Source organism: Corapipo altera, unplaced genomic scaffold (genome assembly GCF_003945725.1).
Source record: "Corapipo altera isolate COAL_440 unplaced genomic scaffold, ASM394572v1 255, whole genome shotgun sequence".
NCBI lineage: Eukaryota > Metazoa > Chordata > Aves > Passeriformes > Pipridae > Corapipo > Corapipo altera.
This window is the reverse complement of record NW_020884929.1, coordinates 91,503-116,402: the sequence shown is the minus strand read 5'-3', so window position 1 is coordinate 116,402 and position 24,900 is coordinate 91,503. Positions and strand designations below refer to the sequence as shown.

At 49.3% G+C, this 24,900-nt stretch overlaps 1 protein-coding gene across 4 annotated transcripts in view; it reads right to left on the bottom strand.

The window, feature by feature from the left end:
- Nucleotides 1-4,759: 4,759 nt before the first annotated feature.
- The window catches only part of ALPK1 (alpha kinase 1), a 34,483-nt gene continuing 14,342 nt past the window's right edge, over nucleotides 4,760-24,900 (bottom strand). For 3 of the 4 annotated variants that reach the window (XM_027659059.1, XM_027659057.1, XM_027659056.1), the window contains exons 3-15: nucleotides 23,587-23,741; nucleotides 15,166-15,364; nucleotides 14,214-14,273; nucleotides 13,318-13,404; nucleotides 12,926-13,002; nucleotides 11,783-11,878; nucleotides 11,283-11,387; nucleotides 8,917-10,924; nucleotides 8,584-8,737; nucleotides 7,849-8,011; nucleotides 7,560-7,746; nucleotides 7,106-7,313; nucleotides 5,348-5,685 (exon numbers count right to left, since the gene is read on the bottom strand). In XM_027659059.1, coding sequence (XP_027514860.1) covers nucleotides 7,117-7,313; nucleotides 7,560-7,746; nucleotides 7,849-8,011; nucleotides 8,584-8,737; nucleotides 8,917-10,924; nucleotides 11,283-11,387; nucleotides 11,783-11,878; nucleotides 12,926-13,002; nucleotides 13,318-13,404; nucleotides 14,214-14,273; nucleotides 15,166-15,364; nucleotides 23,587-23,741 — 3,488 coding nt within the window. In that variant the 3' untranslated portion in view covers nucleotides 5,348-5,685; nucleotides 7,106-7,116. Of the gene's footprint in view, nucleotides 4,959-5,347; nucleotides 5,686-7,105; nucleotides 7,314-7,559; nucleotides 7,747-7,848; nucleotides 8,012-8,583; nucleotides 8,738-8,916; nucleotides 10,925-11,282; nucleotides 11,388-11,782; nucleotides 11,879-12,925; nucleotides 13,003-13,317; nucleotides 13,405-14,213; nucleotides 14,274-15,165; nucleotides 15,365-23,586; nucleotides 23,742-24,900 lie in introns of those variants that run through there. The other variant, XM_027659058.1, reaches the window with a different exon arrangement.

Here is a 24,900-nt window from a genome sequence, read left to right as displayed (position 1 = left end):
CCCCCCCCTTTCCCCGCTCCCCCCTTTGCCATCTGTCCCTTATGATTTATAGGCGGGAGGGGGGGGGTTGGAAAGCGAGAAAAAAAAAAAAAAAGTAAATTGTTTTGTTAGGGGTCCAGGTTAGAAGTCATTGTATAATTTGTAGGCTTTGTGAGGGCTGAATGCAAGCGTGGAAATTTAGGCTGAACTCTCTATCAAAAGGGAAAAAAAAATCGGGAGGGGGGGAATGGGGAAGGATCTCCTCATACATTATTTATTTCGACCTTTAGGGGACGAGGAACTCCCCCCTTCTTTCAGGAGATTAAAAATAAATCAACAGACTGAAAACCTCAACAGACACGGAACATTACAGCGATCAGCCACACACGTGTTCACATTTATTTATTATAAAGACAGATTTCATGGAAAATATGTATTTTTTTGTATAATTTACAGAGTTTATTCTAGTATGTATTTACAGCTGAAGAGCAAAGGGACCGTCCTTGTGATAAAATATAAATAAAAAGCTCTAATTTTCGTACCTTTGGGGCTGCTGCTTTTTCTGCTTTACGTGACAGCGACCGGGAATTACGGGATTGGGCCTGTCCTTGGTGAAACCAGGGTCTGGTGGGAGCTGATGCCACTTACAGCAGGTCCACGGGCAACAGCTGCTTCAGGAAACTGCAAAAAAACCCATTGTATATGTATATATACATATTTATATATATATATATAAGTTCAGTGGAAGTTTACTGATCATTTACCTTTGCCTCTTGGTACAGAAGATGCTGACAGCAAACGTGGGATGGATGGATGGATGGATGGATGGATGGATGGATGGATGGATGGTTGGACGGATGGATGGATGAATAGATAAACAGCTATCACGCTTCTTCAGGCCGAAGGATTTCACCGAGAAGGCCACAGGAAATAAATGTTACTGAGGAAAAAATGATTGGGCTACGAAAGAGGAAGAATTCCCTTTCTCTGCCTCTCTGAGGGACGGGTGAATCCCAAGGCACTTGCAATTCCAGGGGGTTCGGTTCAGTGTGCACAGCACACGGCCAGGGATGTCACCATGGAGGGGGATGCTGGAGGCCGCCCAGGCCCTTCAATCATCGTGCCCGTGCGCCCGGGAGCACTTTGTGACTTCTGGGTACAAACACCTGGAAATCATTAAAAACCAGCAGAGGCGCCTGAATGTATTAATTAAATAAAATGCTCAGCACGCGAATCCCGCCCGGTGCCCTCCGGATCAAAACCCGGCCCTCGGAGCGACGTCCGCGAGGCGGGGGCAGGAGGGGAAGAGAAAAAAAAAAAAAAAAAAAAAAAAGCCCAAAATGTGTGAAAAGAGAATTAGTGAAATTAGGTTAGGCCAATAAACCAGGCAGGGGTCCCCCAGCCGCGCAGCCTCGGGCGAGCAGCGCTATCTAGCCTGATCTATTGTTTCCCCCCCTGGCAGGGGGGTTATTGTGTGATAAATAATTCCCTAAAAAAAAAAAAAAAAAAAAAGAAAAGAAAAAAAAAAAAGTGGGAGCATTTGCATAATCACCGCTTTGATGTGGTCAGCAAGATGAAGCTGTGTCCCCCCAAATCTGCCACGGGCCAGGAGGAACAAAACAAGAGGGAGCCTTTGACGGTGCTGGCGGTGTGTGGGGCAGCCCGTCGGGAGAGGGTTTTTCACTCTCACTCTCTTTTAACGACCCCTTTTACTGATTAAACTCCAGGAATGTCAAAAAGAAGCCGAGAGAGCCTCGCTCTTGCCCTCTCCGTCTTTTCTGGTCGGCTCTCATTGTCCTTCCCGGTTTCTCTCCCGCTTTTAAGAGGCGCTGGAGTAGGTGCCTTCAGCTCTTCAAAAGGCCAGGATGGATGGGATGCACTCCTCTCTCGGTGCTGGAGCCGTGCAGGAGCAGGAGGGACATCCCGGCTGGCTCAGCACTGGGATGCTCCCTCCAGCTGTCCTTGGGGAGGGACTCTGCTTCTTGCCGGGTGCATCATCCTGGAGGGATTTTCCTCCATCCCAGGTATAGACAGGAGCATCCCCATCCTGCCGGGGCTGTGGCGATGGGAACCGCCGTGGGAAAAAGCACACGGCGCGTCGGAGGACGGAGGGGGGCTTTGGAGAGGGGTTTGGGGTGGGAGTCATGCCAGCCAAACCTTCCGTGCTCCCTGTGGAAGGCTGGGCTCAGCTGGAGATGCCCTTGGAAGAGACGGGCCCAAGCGGGGCAAGGCAGGGAGGGGGAGACAGGGCTGTGTTGGCAAAGGCTGAGCCAGAGAGGCTGGATTTGCCACCTAACCCAGTCACCCTCATCCCAGTTTTTCACTTGAATGTGGCCAAAAGCATTTATTTCCCTCTTTCTTCCATCTTAACTTGAGTTTATTCCTCTCTTTCCTTCTTTTTTTTTTCTCGTATTTCCCGCTTTTCTCTCAGAAGACTGGTTTTTGGAGGTCCCCAGAGCCAATTGCAGCCAACCTGGAAGCGACCCAGGAGACGCAGGACGGAAACTCACCTCCTTGGATGACGAAACAAACCTGGGGGTGGTTTCCATGGCAGCCCCTTGCCCCCAGAACATGTGTTTATGATCCTTTTGGGTATTGTATTTTGGCATAAAAGCTCCTCCACACTTTCAGGGCTGGAGGGGCAGCACGAAAGCCCCCGAGGGGGTTTTACAGCCCCTCCTTGGCATAAGAATAGTGCCGAGGAGCCAAAGCGGTCCCAGCCGCACCCCAAGGGCTGCCTCGCTCCTTTTCATGTCAAGCATCAATCTTTCCACGTAGTGCCATCATTAAAGAGTGTTCCCAACACAGCCCTCACGTGGCTGGCAGATCCCAAGCCCAGTTTTCCTAAAGCCTTATTCAGGTGCCTCAGGTTGGGCTTCACCCTTGTCCAGGATTATGAGTGGATTTGGCCCATGCGGCCCCAATTCCCGTTCCCCACGGGCAAAAAAAAAAAATAAATTTCAGTTATCTATTATACAGTCAATCCTCTGGCAGAAACAGAAATCCCGGTGGGAATTTTGTTGCAACCCGGTGTAGGTTCTTGTCTTACTACAGGGCTAAATCTTGTGTGTTATGGCCTAAGAAATTCTTTTGCTCTGACAATGTAAGGATATCAGGATATCAGGATATTAGGATATCGAGATATTAGGATATCCTGCCTTCTGCCTAGGATGCTGGAACAGCTGTGCAGGTCCAGCAAAATACTGGCATCCTGCTCACCCCCGTGACCTCTTGTACAGAACTCAGATCAAGGAGAGGTAGAACTCTCGCGGTGCTCGGATTTAAAATAAAACCTTTAGAAATTTCCCGGAAAGAAAAGAAATCCTCAGAGGGTCACTTTTTGCAGCGGCCGGGAGGGAATAGGGACGGTGCTGGGGCGGCTGTGACATGCAGCCACCCCCTTCCCCTTGCCTCCCCCTCCTCCTCCTTTTATTAAAAAAACAGAGAGCCCGGCCCAAAGCTGACGGCATATTTACCTTCATGAGTTTTAAAAAAAGTTAATTACCGCTCGGAGCAAGTTGGTCGGGCTGTCCTGAGCTGTCTTTTATTAGTAGTCGCCTTCATTAATTTCCCTCGCTGGATTTGCTGCTAATAGCCTGCCTGGTCCTGGGCAGCACAAAGCAGCATCTGTGCCATTGAGCAGAAAAGCGGGAGTCAGGCAAAGGGGGGCACTGGGGAGGGGGGGGGGGGGGCGACGCCGTTTGCAAATCAACCTCTATTAACGTGATGTCCTGCTCGGAGGGGACGGCAGCCCCGGTAGCCGGCACGGCAGTTTGGGCTCCGCTCGGCTGTTACCGAGGGAGGAAAGGCACCTGCTGCCTGCTGGGAGGGGGACCCTGCCCTCCTCCTGCGCCCCTGGGTGCTGGCTGTGCCACCCAGCCACCCCCTGGATGCGGGAGGGGAAGAGGGATGCTGGACCTGCCTCTGCGGGATCTGCGCTCCCCCTCGGTGCCGTGGGTGCTCTGGTCCTCTGAGCAGCATCCACTGATCACCAAAGTATTAATAATAACTTGTTATCTTTGGATGAAAGATACGCTCTGCCTCAAAAACAGCTTGGCAGAGAAGTTTGGGATTAGGGAATGGGATTAAGTTCTGTTCGGAGGGGCACAGTGGGCAGGCTGGGGGGGGCTGGAGGCATCACCGACTCACACGAGCTGGGGCAGCGGGAGGCTGCGGAGGCCAACAGCCCCATCTGCTCCCGCTCTGCCAAGGGACAGGGGAGATGATTTCATCCAAGTGGAAAAAAGGAGGGTGGCGTGTGTCGCTCCCAGGAGAGGGGTGAGAGCTGCTGCCAGTTTCCCTGCAGGGTCAGGGAGGGCACCTGGGTGCCGGTGCAGGGACTTCCCTCGGGGCAGCAGGTGACAGCAGCAGTTATCAAGTTTTTTTTTGTTTGGTTTGGTTTTTTTTTTTTTGCTTTGCTGCAAATATTCCCGCTCTGGTTAGCGGGTAGGAGATGCCGAGGAGACTGGTGCTGCCGTGTCTTTCCAAGCAGAAGAGATCGGGCAGCGCGGGCTGCGGTTCTGCGCTCGCTGGCGTGAGGCTTTGCCCTCAGCCCCCATGAATAGCTGCGTCTGGTGAAGGAGCGGCGCCTAAATCCAGCAGCTGGGCCCCAGGGGCAGCTAATGCCGGGTTTATGGCAGCAGGGACGTGCTGCCTCGCGTGCAGGGGCTGCCTCACAGCTGGAGGGGTCACCTCCCGCCCGCTCCCCGCCGGCCGTAATGGCCTGGGATGCTGAGACTCACAGGGAGGCAAGCCTGGCTCTCAGCACTGTATTGTTGGGATAACTGAGGGGCTCCCTTTCCTCTGCGTCTTTTCTAAGAGAGATCCCCCAAAGCGCTCCACAGAGTCACTAGTTACTGGCAAAGGAGATCATTCTACCTGAGGTTTGCAGCCTCCGGTTGTTCCCTCGGTATCAAACGCACTAAACTTTCGTGCCTGAGCACGCAGCCAGCGAGACTCTCTGCCTTTCACATGGACACATGCAGAAAGGCAAGTGGGGAAAACCTTTAGGCAAATCCCTTCCCCCGAAGGACAGGAAAGCGTGTCCCCACCTTGTCAAGGGCAGGACAGTTCTGTGCCTGACTTACTGCAGCACTTAAACAGGGCGTAAACTCAAGTCTGAGAGTTTAGCTGAGAGGAGGAAATGTTCCAAGTTTCCTCAAACTTGATGGCCCTACAGTTAATATTTCACTGTCCCAGCATGACACAGTTCCACTCATATTGTACAGAGTGGTCATACCAAGCACTTAGGTTGGAATCTGGAGTGTGTTATAATTCACCAAGCCCAAAAAACACCTTGGTAGCAAGTTACTTAATACAAACCATTCGATTTCTGACTAAAATTTCTAATTAAAAAAAAAATAAAATAAAAGAAGTATTCCCTAAGTGTCAGGTTAGTTCAAATTACTTTATTCTGAAACCAGAGAAAATAAAAAAGCAGCAATTTTTTTGGTCAGTAGCTCTAAGATGAAACTTCCAGCCAAAATACTAAATTCTCCATCATCAGAGTCAACTTTTTATTTCCCCCAATATTCCCATATTTATACCAGAAACACGAAACAGTAGTTTAAACTCTGTGTGTTTGGGGCCACGTGTGTGTCCAAGTTCTTCAGGCAATGAGGTTTTGGGGCACATTAATCCATGATTTCCAGTATCCAAGCCCCGGGTGAAGACAGAGTGCCTGATACCTCTGAAATTGTGCCCAAGGCCTGTAAAGAGTGAGACAAGTAGAATATGATTCCACGTATATTTTAATAGGGAACCGGACAGGCTGATCCTCAATGTACCTGCGAACAGCCATAACTTTGGCTGAGAAAAAAAGTCTCCTAAAACCAACGCAAGAAATCAGCTGCTAAAAGCAAACACTAGGAAGAAAGCAAGGCACGAAAATTTCACGCGGATGGATTTATTCGGGGGCACGTCTAAACGAATTTCCTTTTTCTCCCTTTGACCGGGAAGAAGCTGGAAAAGGCACGGCTTGTCAGGGGGCCCGAGGCTGCGTGCGCTGTAGGAGCAGACCCGGTGGGGCCGGCTGCTGGCAGCGTATTAGGACACTTTGTTCTGCACAGATTGTCCGGGAGGTTTTGTTTCGGTTTTAATTGTCTCTATAGAGCGGGGAAAGCCTCTGCAGAGACGCTTTAACACAGCATCCCCGCCGCCCATTAATTCCCGGGATCTTGCTAACTAGCTTTGTTCGCCCCTCGGAGCCGGGCGCTCGCCGGCCGGAGCGCGGAGCTATGTTTGTCACTTGGTTAAAGCCGGCATTTCCCCACTGCCGAGGACAAGGCCGGCCTTTATTGGCTGCGCAACAAGATAACGGGCTTAATCTTCCCGGTAACACGTGAGTTTTCATGTATCACTTTAATCTGCGAGACACTGGGGCCGAGTGTACCGTCACATGCCGATTTCGCTGCTGTGTGAGCCAGCGCCTGCCCCGGCTCAATGATGGATTGTTCGCCGGCTCTTAACAACAGGCAAGATGGTGAATGCCCCGGGGTGACAGACAGTGTGCAATGGGAACGGCCACAAATCTGACGGCCCCGGTTCAAGTTCACCTGACAAAGCTGGAGCAGTCTGCGAGCAGCGCCCGAGAAAGGATTATTCACACTGGCATTATATTTTTGAATGCATTTTTCTCCCCGTGCAGCTGCGCAGCTCCCCAAGACTGAAGGTTTATGCACCATAATAAAGAGATTTAATTTTGGTTTGGGTTTTTTTTTTTTTTTCCCTTCTCGTGCTTCTCCCTCTTTACACCTAGTTCTAATCGGTTGGCGCAGGGCTAGGGCATCCTTCCAAACAACTCAGCACAAACATCACCTAGAAAACAATAGCACTGCTAAAACACTGGGACAAAAGCCTAAAAAAATCTCTGCTGGCTGCAGAAACAAAAGGGGGTGGTTTTGTTAAAGCCAAGTCTGTTGGGGACCCATCTTTTTTAGTGGAAGTTTGATGCTCTGTTCCCTTTCTCATCGGGAATATCTCCCCCGGCCTTTGCGCTGGGGGGGGGGGGAAAGGGGAACATCAGGGTTTGGGGAGGGGGAAGAGGAGGGTGGGAAATGAAGGCAGCTTTTTGCTGCTCCCTAAAGATGTGTATGTCAAAACAGTGTCCAGCTCTTGGTGTGACTGACCTGTGAGAGTCTATGCCAGCAGCTCCAGCGAGGGCCTTGTCAAAGACAGGCTGCGACAGATCTCGTTGCACTCCACGTGCTGGTCATTAAAGAAGTAATAAATTCCTCTCTTCCCAAAGTTGGAGCGGGAGACATCTCTGCTGTTAAGAGAATGAATCTGGGGGTCTGTGAGGTAGATGAGGCCCTTCCCGTTTCCTGTCACCCAGCCTGTGGAAGAAACGATACATTTTGGTGTCAAACATCACAGGCTTTGTGTTGTTGTACTCAGGGCTCTCTGCCTGGCGCAGCCCAAGCTCTGTCAGCGTCACCTCAGTGATTCACAGTTTCCACCCGTGTCAGCAAAAGCTGAACCCCAAGAGGCACTTCCTGAATATTTAAGGAAACGAATATCCCAGAGATATCTGGGGGCTAAAGGCTGAGCCTGAAAGGCATGAGGTTCACTGTAATACACACCCTGCAGGTCCACGACGACGTCTGTTCCCCCGGAGAACTCATAGCAGAAGTGGCCATAAGCCAGACCGTACTCCGTAGCTTTGTACTCATTCTTTACTACCTTGGTGTTGTTGGACAGCTTCACAAACTCCCCGAGGATGTAGGGCTCCACACTCACACACCCTTTTATAGTTCTGTCTTCCAGTATCTGAAACGAGACAGTCTCACTGCTGGTGGTTTCAAATCAAAATTGGCTCAAGGCACCCTTCCCACACCAGTTCCTTGGAATTGCTTAGAAAACAGCCCTTACCAGGAGCACCGCAGATGGGATATAAAAGATTTGGGTAGGGATCTTTTGCTCATACAGCCTCTTGTTGAACTCTGTCACGTAGTACTGGGCGGTCATTTGTCGCTCCACGTCACTGAAGTGATGGAGGAGCCCTTTTTCTTCTTTATATTCCTTCCCAACATACCTAAACAGAGGGAGAAGTGTTTGGAGAAGTGTCAGTTCTGTTTGTCGTGATACAGAACATCAGTGCAAAGCCTGGTTTGGCTGTTCAGAAGCAAATCCTGCTGTGGGTGATACCTTTAAAATGGCCATTAAATTTGGGTGGTTTTTTTCTTTTGTATCTCATACAGGTGAAAAATCATCAATCTCGTGTTGGGATGGGGGTTTCACAACACTGGAAAGTTTAAACTCAACTGTTTTTGACTCTGAAGGGAGAGCCAGCTCAGAGGTATTTCTATACTGTTCTCAACCCATAATAATTTATAGGCTCCTTCTTATAATGATGCTTCTAGCTAATCATAAGAGTTTACTCTGTAATCAGCTGTTAGAAGACAACAGTGAAGTAGCTTTTCCTTCCCAGAAATTAAAAAGTAGGGTTACATGGACTGATGGGAAAGGTTGCCAAAATGCCCAAGGCATCTGGGAGACCCATAAAACACTCCTGCTGCAGAAAATCTCACCAGAGAGTTTTTATTCATATTTACACAGAAGCAGCATTGATAAACATACTGTTTTGGAAATCTGTTTGGTCCATACCTTCCCAGGATTTCTTCCTGGTGCAGGAAGTGTATCCAGAAGGCACTTCTCTGCTTGCCTTCCTTTGCCACGTTCAGGTAGTCCCCGATGAACACGGCGGTCTCTTGGCCCGTCCACAGGCCGGATTTCTTGGAGTATTTTAAAAGAAGAGCAGCTACAAAAAGAAAACACCACAGGATCTTTATTGGTTCTGGAATCTAAACAAGCAACCAGACTCAAAGAAATGGGGTGGAAGACAACAAAAAATTAAATCCTAATAAATGCTGACTAAAATATTGTGTTAAAAAGTCCCCCCCCCCCCGAGGGGGTACCTGTTGCTGTGTGGGAACTTACAGTACGCTTTACGAAGCTCTTTGGTCCTAAAAATCCCAGTAGGCATCAGTCTCTGGACAAGCCAATTATGTTCCACCCCTGCCAGAAGCTGCTTGTAATCGTCATCCCTCAGAAATCGAGCGTCCGGGATTTCTTCCTTCGTTCTCCCAGGTGTGAGGGCAAAACTTCCCCCTGGGGTCAGAAAAGGAACCTCGGGGGAACTCGTGGGCGTCTGTGCTGATTTGATCCACGAACTCAGAGATGAACTGGATTGTCTCCTGCTGCTCACCATGTCCTGAGGTTTTTCCTCATCTCCTTCCGTAGTGGCACAGTCAAAGTGCTTGCTTATGGATATCTTGCCCTCCGAGGGCAAAGCTGTTGGCACACTGGGACCTGCTTGATGCTTTGGAGCGGATGCCACGGGATAACTGTTTACTAAGTCTCCAACACTGAGGAAATCAAACTCTGTGTCATCAATCGTTTCTGCTTGGGTGTCAACCTCAGGCACTTGGCGGGGTCTGTCCCCCACCATGGCATATTTCCTCATCCAGTCACGCACAGAGGAGCTGCTGCCTGGTTTGGGCTCAGTGATCATTGACAGTGCAGAATTACCCCCGTTTTGGGGGGGATGTGTCTCACACGAGGGATCCTCTGTGCTTCCTGCGGGTTCTCCCGGGTGGACCCGCTCAAAGCGGCAGCCGCCTCCCTCCCTGCCACTGTCCTTGGTCCTGCAGCCCAGCTGGGCACAGGGGGAGGACTTCTCCTCCTCCTCCAGCCTGGTAGGAACGGAGTAAGAGGTGGAGAGGGAAGGAAATGCATCACTCCGGTCCTTTGCTTTCTTTTGTGGAGATCTCCTTCCACAGTGTCTTCCCTCCCGCAGTTCATCCCCACAAAGAGACGCCTTCTCCACCCTCCTCCCAGCTCGAGGTGCACCTCCCTCCAAGGAAGGCTGAGGAGATCCCTCAAAGCCGTGGAGAGGCTCCCGAGGAGCAGGATTCCAGGCTCTGGGAGGCAACGGGCACAAGGATGTGGCTTGACCGTTTCCATCAGATTCTGTGGTGCAGCATCGCTCCTCTGCTGAGCCCTTCTCCTGCTGCTGCCCCTCCCCGGGGGACTCTCTGCTGCTGTTACAGTTTAGCTCCTCCCAGCTGGAAGAGTAACTGGATTTTGACAGCTTGCACCAAGAGCTCTCTGAAGTCGTGCTTTGAGTCCTGTTTTGCCCTGCGCTGAAACCACCATTTTCATCATTTATTTCCATTCCTAAAGGCTCAGTCTCTTCTTCCAAGGAAATTTTCATCACACCAGAACAAATGTCTTGATTTCTCCAGCCACCGAGTCTCTCTGAGCTGCTTCCTGCTGTTGGTAAGCTCAGGATTTTTGCAGCCCCTCTCCCATCCTGCAGTATTTCCTGAGTAGTACACGCAGTGTCCATGGTTTTGGTCTCTGTCCTTAAGGTTGTGATACAAGGTCCCACCTGGGTTTCTCCCAGCATTTTATGAGCCCTGCAGGTGTTCTCAAACACTTGGCACACTGACAGGTGATGCTGGGAATGCCTGGCAAGGATCTTCTCAAAGTTGGTTTCCCTTTGCAGGGCAGGCTTTCCCACTGTGCCTTTATAACCGTCTGGGACGTAAGACCTGGCATCGGAATTGGGGAAGCTTTCCACTCGCAGGCGCTTCTTCACGGATGTGATCAGGGACATGATCTCCTTGGCAAGCTTTCCTTTCTCCTCCTCTTCTGGGAACGAAGTGCTGTACGAATGCAGTTTTCCCAAGGCTTCCCTGCACAGCTGACCCACCTCACGGAGCTCCCGGCTCTCCCCGTGGAGCCACCGGTGCACGGTGGCGAGGCAGAAGGCAGCTTTGATAAAACTGTGGAGCTCCTGCTTGCTGGTGATGGGACTCTGGTCATTCTTGGTGAGGAGCCCGATCTCGAAGGATTCTTTGGCTTCAGACAAGTAGAACTCTCTCTTTTCCGGGGGACAGTCCTTGGAGTGACTGTAGGACAGCAAACACATCCCACGGATGTTCTGGGAGGGGATGACAGAATGAAGGAATTAAAAATTTGAAGCAAACACTGGCTTTAACTCTCTGCTGCTGTGTTTCCTGGAGGGAATAATCTCCCTCTTTTTCCTTCGAAATAGAGCTGTAGTTGTAGGAGAAGCAGCAGCATTCCCAGGGCTTGAAAGCCCATCCTCGCTCTGTGGACAGCCTTCCACCCCGGCTGGAGTTCAGAGCAACTCATACCACGTATAACCAATCACACCCACAACACAGACACGACACCCCGTGCGACTCAGCGTTTGAAAGGTGGACTGGAGCCAAATTTACCAGCCAGGGCTCTTCCCCTGCACAAATCCCACTTCCAGAGTGAAGATGAACACTTACCACGGCCGTGAGGACAAACAGGGGGGTGTACTGGCTGTAGGCTGCTGCCAGCTTGCAGGCCTCAGCAGCAGATAACAAGCGGTGACCAGACTCTTGGAGGAAGCTCTAGTGAAAGGAAAGGAAAACAGGAGGGAAAACCTCATGTCAAAGGCTTTATTTCCAAGGAGTTGGGACCTGATAAGCAGGGACATCACATCTTAAACAACAGCCAGGTCTGTTTGCTCAGGAGCGTTTTTGCTCAGGTTTACTATTAATATGTCACTTTTTGACCCTATAATATTCTATATATTACAGACATACACACTCCATAAAATACTCTCAGTGTTTTCTTTTTCCCATCTGGGTGCTAATGAACTTTTTCACTAGGAACAGTGGAAGTTTCTTCAGCCCTCTCAGCACAGGAGAGGAACTGGAGGGAGAACAAAGTGTGGGTGAATTTGGGACAACATTCAGACAACATCTGAAGAATCTAAACACAGAAATCCCAAACCAAGTCTCACCAGGTCTATGTCAGCATTGGTTTTAAAACGTGCATAATCCTGCTCATTCATGGAAGCAAAGATGTCTGCCATAAAACCCAAGGAAGTGGCAATTCCCTGAAAGAGAAATGGAAAATGATCAGAGTGGGTTTTTCCCCTGTATTTTGAATTTTACTGCTCTGAATAAAGCAGGTGTTGTGTAGAACATACCAGGAAAAAAAAATACAACAAAGCAAACTAACAAGATCCAAAAATCCAAAGAGAAGCATTTCTAAGAAATTCAGAGATGTCGTCTTGATAAGGTTTTATTAATTTCAACTTGCAGGAAGAGTAATCTGGAAGATGTGATGCCACCTAAGGGTCTGCCCAGTTAAATAGTTAAGAAAGCCAGGAAGCAACTGCAAGTTTTCCACAAAAATTCCCTAAAGAACTTTGCTCCCACTGAAATGGAGAACACAGAAATGTTCTGAGCTTGAGGTCAAGCTTTAAGGCATGGCAGAGGAGAGGTGATGAGGTCTGGGTTTGTGGGATATCTTGTGCTGGGGTCCAATTACAAAACCTCTTCAAGCCTCACCCCGGGACTTGCCAGGCTTAGGTGCACATTCCTGTTTAGCTACGGACACATGGTGCAACTGTTGCTTCATCTCCAGTGGGAAGATTAGTGCTGAAAAGCCTCTCAAAGGTGCTAAAGACAGACATAGTGGTTGTTGTGAGGTGTACAAGTCCTGCAGTGCCAGGGAAATCCATCACCTACCACAGATAGCATAGAGCAGCTCAGCAACTAAACCTAGCTCGGACACTAGGAAAACCAGGGAAACAAAATTCATTTTAATCCTAATAAAAAACCTAAAATCTGTGGCTGCATTCTGGGATTAGCCTGTCCTTGCTGAAGGCACCTGTGACATGCTGGTTGATGGTTCCCTTTGGGTGATTCTGCTCAATGAGAACTGTTACTGCTGTGCCCCTGCAGGACAAAAAGGTGTCGGTGGGTCCGTGCATGCATGCGGAAACAACGCGGAATACAGACTTTGTCCTGCCTGTTAACCCTGGCTGAGGTGTGTAATTGAGACACTATTGCTGAGGGGCTTGGCTGCAGCAAACAAAAGCTACTCTGGAATGATTATTGGATTGGCAAGCACATCCAGAGTGGAAAGGAAACACTACCTTCTTATCTGGCTGAGGAAGTCTGAAGTATCCCACGAGCGAAGCCCAGATCAACTCTGCTGCCTCGTACCACATCCCTGAAATGAATCAGAAAACAGTCACTGAGCAGATGGCAGCTAAGGATTTCCATAGGATAAAACCATACCATTTTGTCCTCGTAAGAGACTTCAGCTCAACAGTCATGGAAGACTTCGGTGTTTCAAACCAGAAGCACAAAATTAACACTGTTCCCTCCAGCGTCAAACCCTGAATACAGAAGCCCCTCACGCTGTTTTATGGACAGGAGGAGTTCAACACAAGCCAAAACTCTGATACATGTCCAGTGTAACATTTTAGAGGGAAAAAGAAAATGGGGAAAACCTTGAGTGGATGTTTACAGAAAGGAGCCTCACCAAGCTTCTGCAGGATCTGCCCCCTGATCTGCAAGCAGACTGCCTGAACGAGAATCCGATCGCTTCCCTCAGAGTATCGCCAGGTACCTGCAGGAAGAGTGGGAAAACTCAGCAGAGAATGGAAAACTTTGTTGTCACTCTAAACCTCCAAGGGTAACCTAAATCCCAGCAAATTGCCGGGATTCTCCCTTTTTTTGCATGGAGGCCCTTCTCATATGAGCATCTCGGTTTCACATGAAAGAAAACCCCAGAACAGGCTTCCCAAATTTTCCAAGTTGTAGGGAAACCTGAATGTATTGGTTAAATAATCCCTGAAAGCTTAAGGAAATGGAGAACAGACATAACCCCCTAAAACAGCTTGTCTCAAAACCAGAGCTAAATAATGATGATGTATGACTGCCAAAATTATTGAATTCTCACTAAGTAGAAATACCACACATCCCTCCAGATCCGAGACAAGACACATGATCAGCAGTCGAGTCATGGGGCAGAAAGGAAAACAAAAAGTATAGAATAAAGTATTGATTTAGCCTGTAAGATCAGTGGGAACTGGGAGGAGAAGCATTACTCCAACAATCTGCATTTTTGAGGGGATAGAGTTGTGTTAGTTTTCTAGATCAGCCAATTGCTTGAAATGGGTCCACCTTTTAAACTTCCCCATCCAGAGTATTTTCCCACCCGTGTGAAGAAAACACAAGGATGAGTTATGAAAGTTTCAAAACAAAGTTGTGTTTCCACATTTCAAAAAAGAGTGGTGAAGGAAACAGAAGTGTGATCTAAGGAGTCATTAGTGGGGTTGGTCTGGCTGTATTTGGAGCTTGTGTAACTGTTAAAATTAGGATGAAAAATCCCACCAAAATAGCAAGTGTGAAACTGGAAAAGAAATCCATACGTACCTGTTGCTCCATTGTCATTAATCAGGCTGCTTAGGATATATTCAGCTTTTAAAAGTTTACCTGATTGAAAATTAAAGGAAAAAAAAAAGGACAGAAAATGAATGTAAAAATGCATCATGTGGCATGAAGTGAACAAGAATATTCAGGAGATATCACCAGCACATAGATTTGCTGCTGTCAACAGTCAGAAGTGCACATGCCCTACGGTCTGTAATATGTGGTCACACAGTGAGATGAAATTATGTATATATAAGTTTAATTTTACACGTTATGCATTCCTGGAAGAGTGCTGGGATTCCCAGCTCTTATTTCCCTCCCAGAAGAGAGTAGTCTAGCCTGCTCCCTTTAGCAGGATTGTGTCCCAAGGAAATGTGGGTTTTGGAAACCCATTTTGGTCTGACTGGAGAGTGACTTGACATCCCACCACGGAAAGCACAGCCACAGGAAGATGTGTTAAAAACCCTTCAGGTGTTGTCCATGTTATAGGAATGATGGAATTTTATTTTTTTATCCTGGAGGGGTTGCAAGTTGACTTGTCTGTGTAGTCAAGTGGTCCCACTGAAAAATAAAAAGCAGCTGGGACGGTGCAGAGAAAATGCCAGGGTTCCAATTTCCTTTTTTTCCAAGGCCCTTGGTCGGGAGTACGGCAATTCAGATCCCCCCGTTTGAAACCAGCAGGGAAGATTTGTTAAGGAACAAAGGCTCCAATTAGTATTTTCCACACCCTTTCACAATTTTCTCTCCTGCTTTTGGCTCCAAAACCCTTTATACCAGCCCCCTTTGTGCTAGTGAGAGGAGCTGGGAGGGCTCGAGGGGGCTGGGAGCGGGAAGCGCGCTCGGAAAGATGGCACCGGGGGCCGTGACAATGTGATCCCGGCGAGGGATGAAGTATCTTCTCCAGAGTCAAGTAGCTCCTAATTGGAGCTTCCCAAGGGAGGAAGAGGAGGGGTACCTGTGTTGACGGCCAGGCGAGCCTGGCGGATGAGCACCTGCGGGCTGACGGGAGCTCTGGGATGCAGCCGGTGCAGGCCCTTGGCGATCCGCAGGAGTTTGCCGGAGGCGTCGATCCAGTACAGGAACCGGTCGATCAGGAACACGACAGCACTGGCCGTGGTGCAGTCCCTGACCACGATGGAGGCCTTCAGATAAACCTGGGAAGAACACGGGAAGCCTCGGAGAAACTCCACCTCCAAGAGGCTTCAGTGAGCTGACTGTGGAAAACACTCAGCTTCGCTAACCCTGTTCCTCACTGTGTTTTCATTTTTAGGATAGGAAGGTGCCAGCTGTTTATTTTGCTTCAGCCATAGGTATCATTCCTGATTTTTTTTCTTTTTGGGTCTTTCTAATCGTTTAATAACTAGAATCATAGAATCATAGAATCATAGAATCAGCTGGGTTGGAAAGGACCTCTGAGATCACCAAGTCCAACCCTTGATCCACTACCACCACAGTTGCTAGACCATGGTACTAAGTGCCACGTCCAGCCTCATCTTAAAAACCTCCAGGGACGGAGAATCCACCACTTCCCTGGGCAGCCCATTCCAATGGCTGATTACCCTCTCTGTAAAGAATTTCTTTCTAATGTCCAACCTAAACCTCCCCTGGTGCAGCTTAAGGCCATGCCCTCTTGTCCTACTGCTGGTTGCCTGGGAGAAGAGACCAACCCCCACCTGGCTACAACCTCCTCTCAGGTAGTTGTAGAGAGTGATGAGGTCTCCCCTGAGCCTTCTCTTCTCAAGGTTAAACAACCCCAGCTGCCTCAGCCTCTCCTCACAGGACTTGTGCTCCAGTCCCTTCACCAGCCTCATTGCCCTCCTCTGGACCTGCTCCAGCACCTCAACATCTTTCCTGAACTGAGGGGCCCAGAACCACATAGTTTGGTGGTCTGCTAATGAATTTAAGTCATGCCCAACACATTACTACCAGCAATAGCAACTCGTTTAAAAGGGGGATGTGAGACTGGGAAGACTGGAAATGGTCACTACAGCCATTGTCCCAGACAGAGCTCAAGCCTTTGTCCACCACAAGGCCAGGAATCCCATGTTTTTCCCTGCAGGCTCTCTTTAATGACTACTAAGTCTCTATCAACTCTCCTGGATTCCCACAGTGGCTGAGCCATCCCAGTGACACAAGGAACAGTTGGAATTCCTGAGATGCACGCTGTTCAGAGGCCAGCAAAGGCAACCACGAGGACACGCAGCTTCACTGTGGCTGCACAAGTTCACATGGACCTGGGGATATTTACCAAACACCATCCCCTTCCCATGGTGGGCTGGGACTGGTATTCCTGCCTGGCGGGGCAAGGAGGTGCTGCACATGCTGACATCCAGGCAATTACTTTTCCAGACACTGCCAAGACATCTTTGTCCAAATCCCCACTAAAACATCAAGTGCCACCCTCTGAGGTGTGCAGGAGGAAGCCCGTGTCAAACCCTTTGGAGAAGAGCCTATGGAACACTTCAGGAAGGCCAACTTGCAGCACTGATCCATAGCAGGCATTTCCCAGCTTGTTTGCACTTCAGCAAGGAGGAGGATTTGTACAGATTTCCTCCTTTTTTTTTTTTTTTTTTTTTCCCCTCCTCTGAGCCCGAGTTGGATTTTCTAAGAGGATGGCACTTGAAAAGGATTCCTGGAGCCCCCGGCACGCACAACTCTGCTTGTGCCGACCAACAATGGAGGAATCCCCCTCTCCAAGCACCTGTAAACTGACACTGCAAACCAGCCATTCCAAATGCTCATCAACAGGCCATATATTTAAGCACAGAGCATCGCCTAATCTATTTTTTTTTTCCTCCCCTTCTTCCTTTAATAGATCGGAGCACAAAAGCCTGAGAGAGGGTGACCTACCAAACAAAAGGGCCTTTGAGTCCCTAGGAAAAGTAGACTTGGAGGAGGATGGAAGGAATCCAAGTGGCCCTATTATTTCCACTTGCACTAATTAGACATTTTTCTGTCAGCTATTGAGCACTGCTGAGAGGCCAAACTCACTGAATTCATTTCTAAAGTGTTTACAGAAGTTTGCATCTGTTTGTGTCTCTTCAGGAGGAAAATAAGCACTTCAATAGCATTGTGGAAAATCTAAACGAAGCATCCTATTCTGAAGGGCTTGGCAGTCTTGCAGCTGCATAATTTAACTCGCCCGCTCAATGCCGAAACCTGTGTCCCTCTCCAAACCCAAATGGACACAAAATGTAGAAAAGTCAAGTCAGGGGGAGAAACTCAGCTAGGTTTTTTTTTGGGGGGGAGGCAGGGCTGCATGCTGTGTGGCACACAGCGACACGGCTCCGTGTCAAGCCTTTGCAAGGACGTCCCCCCCTGTTCCGAGCGGGACACCGAGAAATTAATACCCGCTCCTTTCATTCCCTGCCAGCTCGTGTGGCTGGAAAATTCCTCAGCACCTCCAGCCCGAGGCCGGGCACGCACCCAACACCACGCACGGAGACCCTCCCCAAAACGCCCCTGCCAAGTGAGCCGGGGGGAGCGGCTCCCTGTCACCCAGCCCAGAGCCAGGGAAAACCCCAGCGACGCCCAGGGATGTCGCAGCCTGCTCCAGCACAGTCAGAAACTGGCGCCCTAAACAGATTTACTCACTTTCTTTATCGCTTTAGGCACATCCACAGACTGAGAGAGAGAGAGAGAGAGAGAGAGAAAGAGCGAGGTACGCGCGCACTTTGTTTTCACATCTGTGCCCGCGACGTGAAATGGATCCGTCTAATTGAGTTTGGGACACAAAGGGAACCTCGCGGCTGGGAAGTGGAATCAGGTGGTGGCGGGGGAATTAAATTTGCGCCAGATTTCTATACACGGACCATTGGGGAAAAATGCAAAGCAGCCTTTAGTGAAGGGGGTCTCGCCTTAATGGCGCTGAGTGGGAGGGTGTGCGGTTCGCATGGCTCCCCTGCATTAGCGGGTTTAGCTCCTCCTCACGCCGGGGCTGAAGTTTGGGTCCCCAGCTTTGGGTTCAAAGCCACGACGCCTCCTCTGCATTGACAATGGGGGCCGCTCCCAGGAGAGGGGAGAAGCTCAGAACCGGGGGCCATCTGGCACTAGGACGGGCAGGAGAGCGTCAAAGGGAAATTATTGGTGCATAGTAAATGAGGATGAGGAGGAGGGGAAGGAAATAGGGGGAAATCTTCATGTGGCAGCTGATGTAAGAGGAATTACAAGCCCAAATAAATGAAATATTGATTTAATCCACTCTCTCGGCCCTCTTTATAAAGCGAAGATCCCAGAGGCGAGCCCTCCTCCCCAGCCTGTGGGCTCAGGAGGATCCCCTTTGGAAAAACGCCTCTGCAAACAGCGTGGTTGCAAAGCAGGGGCAGGAATCATTTAATTTGCAGTGTCCCCACCAGTTTTGCCGAGGCTCTGGACTTCTGCGTTTGCTTATATCTATTTGTCTCAAGCTGTTTCAGCCCTGGCTTCCTTTGTAAACTGCAGCTGAGGTTTAAAAATATTTAAAAAAAAAGCCACGAAACCCAGAGCAATTCGGCAAAGAATTTCTAACTCCGCGCACAACAAGGCAGGAGTTCCAGAGGCGCGCCACGTACTTCCAGGTGCCTTATTTTCTCTCCCGAGCGCTGCTCCTAGTTAGCACTCCACTGAACCCTAACAAATTGCCCGGTTTTCTTTCCCCCTGTCAGATTAAAGACAGAGCCACAACGCCGAGGGATCCGGCTTGAAGCCTTTCACCCTCTTACCCCACGCGCCGCCAGCAGAGCCCGTCCTTCCAAGAGACCAAAGCTGCTGTCACCGCGCGGGACTTCTCTATCAATCCCTGCCTTTCAGCTGGCAGTCAGAGCCCACTCCACAAATAGCAGGGAATTAAGCCTCCCACCACCTCGGTGATGGGCAGGAGAAAGCGTGGCTGCCAGGAGCAGACGGATGCGCCCGAGACACGGGACAGGGAATCGCCGCAGACCGAGGAAGCAGCGGCTCCTGGACGCTTCCCCCTCGCTCCCAGCAGCGAGACCCTCATTTAATGGCTTCTGAAGCTGTTAATTAGCTCAAGTTATCCATCCCGAAGGCAGTGGAGGGTTAGGTGTTTGTTCGAAGGCAGCAGCGTTAGGTCCATTATGAGCAGTTCAAAACACCACAGAACGGGGGCAGTTTTATGCAGCCAACCACATCTTGCTTCACCGACTGGGCCAGTCCTAGAGTGGGAATAATTCCAGCTTTCCTCAGGAAAAAAAGAGCAGCAGCCTTTTGGGCCAAGGGCAGAAGCAGAATCCTTTAAAGTGCCAAGGAAGCTCCTCGAAAAGGGGTTCCTGGGGGGCCTCAGCAGGGGCTTGGGGGACCACAGTCATCTGCAGGGGTTCTTGTTTAGCACAAAGGATAGAGAGGTGCAATGATCATTTCGTGGCCCTGGTTTTAGACCCCTTATGAACTATCGTGGCATGTTAAAATTCTGTGTTGAAGGGGATATTTAGCAAAATGCCAGTGACAGAACAGAGTGGCATCAAGACCACTATCAACAGCTAAAAATTCAAGAGTTTTTTCCCTACATCTGTGCCCTCAAAGCATCAATCCACCTGAGAAGTAGTTTCATTTGAAAGGAAAACACAGCGCAGTGATCTCAGGAATACAGCATTTGAAGTCTCTTCCAGGGAGGAAACGCTCCATGAAGCTGCATCTGAGAAGAGGAAATCCTACCCAGGAGCCAAGTGAAGTGGCATCTCTACACGAACCCAGGATCAGGCTTCCCATTTTTTTTTTTTTTTAATTGGTGCTCCACATAAATTCTGCCGTAGTTTTCCTCCACAGATGGAGTGCTCTGCAGCACCAGGGCTGTCACCCTGGACAGCTAAAGCCCTCCTGCCTGCACTTGATCTCTGATACTTCTCACTTACAAAGCCTCAGGGAGCCTGGGGTGCCACGGGGTTCCCTCCTGGTTAGAATCCATCCCCCTCCCTCACTCTCCGCCTCACTGGGATCACCCAAGGAGGGCTCTTAGGAGGCAGGTAGCAAAAGGTCAGCCTGAACAACCAAGATCCCAGGGCTAGGATTTAAGGCTTCAGTTCTCCTGTTACCACACCCACGGTTAGAAGGAGGAGAAAACTAAATCCTCAGGCCCCTCTTTAGCTCTCTTTCAAAGGCTCCCAGCCCTTAAGTGCCACACACACACCCCTGTGGCAGTTAGGGCACGTCCCTTGGAATGGTTTCCCTAATGGCAATCCATCAGCACCTAATTAGCCAAGGCCCAGCCAAGGGCTGCAGGGCCTTATTTTCCACTCTTTTCAATATTCCCATTAAACCCCATGAGATTCCGTGCCAGCAAGGCCAGGATCCACACTTCCCCATCCCCAGCAGGGAGCATGGAGGCAGACTGCACAGCTCCCTGCAGAGAGTGCAGAGGGACCAGAGTTAGCATCACTCTTGGGGGCTTTTCCTTGTGTCTTCCCATTGTACCTATCCCAGCAGATCCTGGTCCATGGCTGAGTGCTTAAGCCTGGATGCAAGAATTACTGATTAAGTACAATAAAAATGAAGCAAAGGCCCACAACATTACAATGGGCTTGCAAACAGGCAAAAGAAATTGCCAAAAAATAATTGAAATATTAATATGGCGTGAATCATCCCACAGGAGGACTAGGAGTCGTCCTTCAACTAAACCCACAGCAGGGATTTTGGGATCAAAGCCTATGTGGATATGGGCATGTTGCCCTCTATTGGCTGCTCACCGAGCGTTAGGCTAATTCCATCCCTTGGGATAGCAAAGATCTGCAGGAAGGACACCCCTGGCAGCCTCCCTTCTGGATCTGCAGCCCCACTCCGAACCCCACAGCACACGGTGGTATTTAGAGAGGAAAAGTAATCCCTCCTTATTTATCCTTGCCAGCAAGGACAGTTCTGATTTGGTTTTGATTTGTTAAAAACAAACACCCCAGTGCTTTCCAGTTTTGGCTTTGGACACAGATGTTGGGTATCACCCTTGAAGCCTCAGTGCAGATTCCCACCACGGGGGCTGCAGGATGGGCTTGGTTTGCTTGACCGAAAACGTGGAAAACACCGTGTTGAGCTTGTTGAACTGGGGTGGCCTTTGGGTGCTGAATCCCAGCAGGAAATAGAAAAATCCCCAAAAATCCAAACCAAAACCCCCCACCTTCCACAGGGGTGCAAAGAAGCACCGAGCATCCCACAGCAAAGAGGAAGAAGAGCACCTCAAAAAGCCTGCAGGTGCAGGTGGCTTTGCCTCCTTGATGTGCCAGAGGAGCGGTGGAGCCGCCGGCAACGCCGATCCCACTTTTTTTTTTTTTTAAAGTGCAGCAACACCAAGGCAAACCCTTGAAGCCAAAAGCCTAATCCGCTTACTCCCTGTGCTGGGTCTCATGGAGCTTTTCAGCCCCACTCCCAGAGTAAAACATCCTCATGGAGAGAGAGAGCTCCAGTATCCAGCGCTGCCTCCTTCACACACCACCAGTGTGTTATGGTAATGAAGTGCCTTTCATTCATGGACCTCAAAGCACTTTTTAAATGTAATGAATTACGGTTTATGAGCTTATTCTAAGCATGGCAAATTAAAATAAACAGAGAGGGGAAAATTTTAAAGGTTTTTTTTTCGGAACAATAAATCGACAAAGACTTAATTTTTTTTTTTTTGTCCTCCAGGGAATTAAATTATCCTTCTGTCCCTCATGCTGAAAAAAAAAGAAGAAAAAAAGTTGCTCAAACTTTTATCTTTCCTCATCACACTGTAATCACTCCTCTTCAGCCTCATTACTCCCCCAGCTTTTTATTCAAAGAACTGAAGCAGCCTTTGCTCTGCCTTGAAATTTTATTTAAAATTAAAAAAAAGGCGGGGGGGGGGGAGAAGGAATGGATGAAGGGAGAAAAAAAAAATCCCTTTTCCTGACTAATACTAATAATACAGGTCAAAATGTCAGTCTATCTACAATTAAATGGAAAACAAAAAAGGTTTTCCCTTTTTCCCATGGTACAATGGCACTGGAATATAAATTACCGATGAAGATGAAATAATACTTCAAAGCACATGGGGAAAGACAGCACAACGTTTACAAAGTATTTTCCACCACAGGATGAAACACTGGAGACAACTGCAACCAATGGACTTCAGGGGGTGTGGGTGAATAGTCCAAAACTAGCATGGAGGAGGATTTTAGGTCCCTATAGTCTGTGACCCCACGATAGGCTTTGTTTAACAAGGGCAGCTGCAGTTATCAACAGATGTTTCAGCAATAAATAATTGGTATCATCTCAGAAAAGATCCATCTACCTGGGGAGAGGGCATAATGCTGCAAACACTGCTCCACTATTACAGCCACATTAATCTCCCATCTAGCCAGGTCTCTCGGGGAGTTTACTGCAGGTGTTTATCCCCGGAGAGAGCAGACAAACGCTCCGAAGCGAGGGAGCCACGCCGGGATTGTAAAGGAGGTCAACCTCCGCCATAAATTTCTGTCTGAGGCCACACACACCAAAGAGAGAGAGAGAGAGAAAATAAAATACCCAGGAACAGCCACTCCCAGCCCTCCCCGAGGAAATTCAGGAGCGAGGGGGTGCTGGGGCTCCCACCTCCCGGCCCCACAGTTGGCTTTGCTGAGGAGCTCCTCGTCGCTCCGTGCTGTTCCAAGTAATTGTTGTTCCCAAAGGAAACCCTCTGGCCTCAGTGGGAAAGGGCTCTCTGGAGCAGGTGAGATCTCCTGGCCACCTTGGAGTTAACAACAGGCAGCAGTGGGACTGTGCTGGCTTCAGACATGCACCACAGGAAGCAAAAAAACCAAACCAAACCCCTGAAACTTCCCAAACCTCATTTTTACACATGTCCTGCCAAAGGGATACTCCTCAGCCCAGATATTACATTTACCACGGAAAAGGGTGTCCTCTGTTTGCTCCAAGTCACGCCTGACGTGCCTCTGGGGAGATCAGGAAAGCAAAAAGCAACCCACATTTCTTGCCACTTTCTAATCCTTAAAACTCATCACCTTGCAGGATGGGATTCCCAAACACCTTTGGATTCTGCAGCTCCTTACACAGCCAAGTAGCCTTTACTCACAGGTAGAATTCACATTAAATCTTTGCCTTTCCTGCCTGGGTTTTGGCCAGCTTTGGTCCTCAAAGGGGATTCTGACATGTAATTTTATTGAAAAGAGAAAATCTGAGGAATTCTGCAAGCCCTACTACAGTGGGTAATCCCCATGGCCTCCTGGAAGCGAGGAATTAAACGAGGAACAGCAGTCTTGTCAAATTCATGGAATTTTTTTAAAAAACATCTGGCATTTTAGTTTTATTATAACACCAGTTCTTCAGGGAAGAGGGAACCATTACGTGAGTGGGAACAGAAACAGAAGTGCCCTGTGAAAGCCCCCCGAGCACCCCAGGGGGACGTTTTACACAACAGGTGTGTTGAACTTCATACCAGTAAGTCAGGGAGCCTCGCACTGATCATATCTTGCAGGTTTGTTTTGTCTTCTGGGCCGAGGTCTTGTTTGTATTGCCACTTCTCCGGCACAAAGGGCCACTTCATTTCCTTTGCCTCCTCCAGAAGGGTCCTCAAGTCCTCAGGAAGCAGAGCTGAAAGGGTCAAAGAGCAGGTAAAGATATTGCAGCAGGTTCAGCTGCAGCACTTGTAACACCGATCTTTCTAAAAGACCTTCTCCCAGTTGCTACCAGCTCTCAGCTCCTGTCACCGGCCTTGGTGGGGAGGGAAGGCTGGCCTGCCATCCGTTCCCCTTGGCTGCTCTGCCCTCCAGGTAAATGGGAGCCCTCAGCCATCAAAAAGGCTTTTAGCAGGAAGCCATGCAGGCTGGAGGCCGCCTGGGCGGAAAGAGCTGCTCCGAGAGAGACAGGAGGAAACCTGTGCCCCCCCATGTGAGGAGAGGACAACGGGGTCAACAGCACAGAAGACCTGTTCCCCTTGCTCAGGTGACAGCCTGGAAAGCCACATCCAAACTGGGAGACAGAACACATCCAAACTGGACCACAGAAAGCAATTTAAGAGAGATCTAAAGCGATATAACGAACATTAAGAACACGTTCTTAAAATATGTTTGGTCCTCCCTGCTGCCTCCCCATTCTGGGCAATCACCACTCCATTGGCTTGAGTTGAGTCTCCAACCTGACCCAGCTAAGGATGCAACTGCCAGGAGCGCCCATCTAGAGATTTGGGCTTGGATTTGTCCCTTCCGTTCAGCTGCAACCCACATTTAATTTTCCTTGCAACAGGGGTGAAGCTGCAGCCCGGGTGTGCTGTGCTGTGCTAACCACTCGTCCAGGCAGCCCCTCTGGCCAATAAAAGTGGATTAACAAGGATTATTGACCAGATGGGGTTAATGGCGATCATCAGCTGCAGGTCTGGCCCCTTCTGGCCATTAATCCCCCCAAAAAAACCCTTGTTCAGAGACCATCGTTGCTTTAACGAGGCAATGCAATAAATGTATCGCTCCATATTTTTTAATCAATCCTTTACGGATGGACTGTAGAAAATGCACTGCCTAAAAAGTCTTATTTCATGCTCATATTACAGTGCATTCACCAATGTGGTTTTCCTAGGAAAAAGCAGAAAGCTGGGTATTTAGGGCCCTTTTCCAAAAAGCCACGTTTAAAAAGATATCGCTTTTTGCAACCCACGTTTCCTCACTTGTTGCTGTCCCAAGGAAACACAGGGTTTGGAAACCTTCCTGTTACACATCCCATGTTTCCCTATCCTCCCGCAGTGGTGTCTGGAGGGGCT